This window comes from Morone saxatilis, unplaced genomic scaffold, assembly GCF_004916995.1.
Source record: "Morone saxatilis isolate NCDOM2014 unplaced genomic scaffold, NCSU_SB_2.0 Contig9, whole genome shotgun sequence".
Taxonomy (NCBI): Eukaryota; Metazoa; Chordata; class Actinopteri; family Moronidae; genus Morone; species Morone saxatilis.
In genome coordinates this window covers 22,385,270-22,388,633 of record NW_023340268.1, presented here as the reverse complement: position 1 = coordinate 22,388,633, position 3,364 = coordinate 22,385,270, and the positions used below count along the sequence as shown (strand labels likewise).

At 38.9% G+C, this 3,364-nt stretch overlaps 1 protein-coding gene across 1 annotated transcript in view; it reads right to left on the bottom strand.

Annotated features, from left to right (window-relative positions):
- Positions 1-3,364, bottom strand: part of phf14 (PHD finger protein 14) — a 29,160-nt gene that overhangs the window by 21,501 nt on the left and 4,295 nt on the right. The window contains exon 6 of the mRNA XM_035681016.1: positions 1,587-1,857. Coding sequence (XP_035536909.1) covers positions 1,587-1,857 — 271 coding nt within the window. The remainder of the gene's footprint in view (positions 1-1,586; positions 1,858-3,364) is intronic.

The window sequence follows — 3,364 nt, the reverse complement described above, 5'->3', positions numbered from 1 at the left end:
ATCTATGAATATAAGTGCATGGGGCAGAATACAGCCATACAGATATCACATTTTAAGCTGAGTGCTCTTCCTCAGGCAGCTCTGAAGGAGAATAGAGAAGGAAGGGAAGGGAAGGGAAGGGAATATAGGCTGACACATTCAAGAAATATTTCAAGTGTACTGTTTGCGTGAGTGAGTTGCATGAGAATAGCATTTGAACCATTCTTTAAGGAAAGCTCTGCCTTTGTTTTAAAACAAAAAAGAGGTAGGGGGTTTGATAGTCCTATGGTTATACAGGGTTTCCCCAAGGACATTCGCTAGTGGAGGTGGTAAACGTTTGTTTAATAAGCCTAGCACTATATTTCATGAAATAACTTCCTCTGATGTTAGCGGACACGCTCTTTATTTAAGCAAAGGTGCCTCCACTATAAAACAATGTGGGAAACCATGTGTTTTTTACACCCATGCATACCTTTATTTAAATAATGTTTTAGCCAGTGAGAGCTAGAGAGATGAAAAGCAGGGGAGAGAGGGCCCATGACATGCAGCAAAGAGCCAGGGATGTAATGGAACCTGGTCTGCTCATTGAAAAAAAGAAGTCTTGTTTGTGAAAAATTTGTCTTATTTAAAAAATAATAACAATAATCTTGTCAAACCTGTTTTGCATCAAGAAAGTAATCTGGTTTTAAGAAAATACGTCTAACTTTACTCGATATTACAGCTCATATTGAGCTAGATTGAAACAGTTAATGGTTAAGTGGTTTGCATAATATCCCAGCAGAGGAACAAGATTGTTTTTCTTATTTTAAGAGTAAGACCATTGGCACAATGTCTCAGTTTAAGAGAAAGTAGTCTTGTCCCAGTGTTGAAAATTAAACAGCTGTTTAATTTTTCATTGTTTTAATAAAAAATGGTAGAAATAGGAATGGGGCCTTAATTTAAGACAAAGTTACTTATTTGTATTATGCTGTTTGTATAAATTGTGTCTTATTGAAAGAATAATTATTAATCTTAATCTTTAATCCTAAATTCAGTTCAATAAAGTGACCAAAATACTTATTTTAACAAAGTCTATCTTAAATAACTGAGTTAGTCTAGTTTTAAGGTCCATTACAGTCTTTCAGTGGCTGACACAATTGGCTTGGACACCACAGGCAGACTCTTTTGCTCAATACAAGAAAATGTGATTATACTTAAGAATATCAGATTTTTCTAGAAGGGCTGTTTACGCAGTGCTGCCGTAAGGAGTCAGTCTTGATAAATAAAGTGATCTATGCACAGGGATGGATTGTCGTGTTTTTTTCCCCCCCTAATAATGACCCCTTGGGGCCTCTGCAGGCTCCTGCACGTGGTGCATCTTGTTTATTTATGGCCATCTAAAGCATCAGTTTCACTAACTGAAAACAAGGAGTTTCAAATCTAGAAAACCTTTCCCCATCAGACATGGATATGTCTCTTTCCACTGTTGCACAACAATAACTGGTAGAGAGGAAATAGTTAAAGCTTCTCTGCTGATTCTGAAAATGAGATCAGATCAGTAGTCTGGAAATACATGGGTTGGAAGTGTATTTTTTGAGTGTATATATTGAGTATATATATTTCCTCACCCAGGTAGTAGTTGACAAAGTCTGCTGTGAGGGCGGGCTGCTTGTGTTTCCTGCGTCCATCCATGCTGGCATTGGCATCGGACGTGTCCACAGGGAAAATGTCAGTGCTTATGCCCATCAGCTCCGCCTTCCTCATCAGCTTCCTGATGGCTGAGGCACTAGAGGTCAGAGGTCGCGGCAGCTTCTCCCGGGGCACCCACGCCTGAGGCCGAGTGTTCCTGGACAGCTCTGCTTTCGCCCTGTACTGCTGCAGGCGGGTGGTGATTCGGGCCTGCAAGTGTGACACACGTGTTCACATATGCTTACATTCTAATGTGTGTGGACACCTGAGGATTGCCCCCTATATGTTAGGTGGACGTGTGATTCCAAAACCATGTTCATTAATGTGCTGCTCTAACAGCCTCTTTTTCAGGCTGTAGGGACCTGTTCCCAATAACACATAAGAGCATTGGTGAGGTCCAACACTGATGTTGGCTGATAAGGTCTGGCTTTCATTGCCAACTGTTGAGACAAACTGGAAGCACACTGTTGTCTGTAGCATTAAAGGCCCATTGTGTAGGGTTCAGTGGCATGTAGCACTGATGTCACAGATTAAATTTCAGCTCACATTCCAAGCGTGAGGGAGAAACTACGGTGGCCACGGAAACAAGCGAAAAACACGAACCTGGCAATATAGTGAGTATCACGATCACGTTGCAATTTTCTTTCAATCTAATTTTAGAAAATTGTCACCACTAGATGCATAAAATCTGAGTAAAAAAAAAGTTTACTTTTATAACACTGCTATTGAACAGTTTAGGGTTTAAATACATAAATCGATAGTGGTTTTTGAAAATCGATACAATATTGTGATACAATATTTTTTTACATTTCCTTAGACCCCTAAGAAACCAACTAACTGTGTATTGGAAAGAATTTAGCGATATGATACCACAATACACAGTTTACAATGTATAGCGATTTTCCTAAAAATGAATTTCAGGAAGAGTGGGATCAGAATTTGTATTTATCACAGTAACAGTGCGACCATATTGCATTTGGCCATATTGCCATTTCGATAATATTTCGATTAATTATGTAGCATAAATAATAATAAAAAACTATGTCGACTTCTTGGCCATATCAATATAAGTTCAGGTTCATGCCACACAATGAGCCCTGTCTGTTTTTTTAATTAGCTAATGCGACTAACTATCACACCTTCATATGACCATAACATGGCTCAACTGCACTGTTCACAAAAACTGCACTGAAACGAGGTTCAGTGTGTGAAATAAACCCAACTGATTTAGCTATTTCTATATTTATGTTATTTATACTAACAACATCTAAAGTTAACTGAAAGTTATCATTTATAGCATGATCACTGTAAAACCTTGGGAATTCTGTGGGTTTCAAGTTTAACCACCGGTCTCTTCTTCTGTGGTTTTCTCCCCTGCCACAGTCCTTTTAATAGCTGAGATCCAGAAACAACTATAATGTTTGCTGAAAGGAATAAGCTATAATTTAACTCTGGGTTTGGTTACGTCCTCTATTCGTGCAGTTTTTGTGTGTTTGCTGTAGTGGCAGAAAGTTTCTTAGATAAGACTACCTCTCAGGAAACTAGCTACCTCAGCAGTCAGCACTAATGCATCCAACATGGGGACTGTGAGAGGCTGTGATGTCATCTTTCATAAACCAAAATGGGACTGGGTACTGACATTTAGGGGTGCACGATAATTATATAACAGGAAATTATTACGTCATACCTATAAGTCCGATATCATGACGAATAGCCC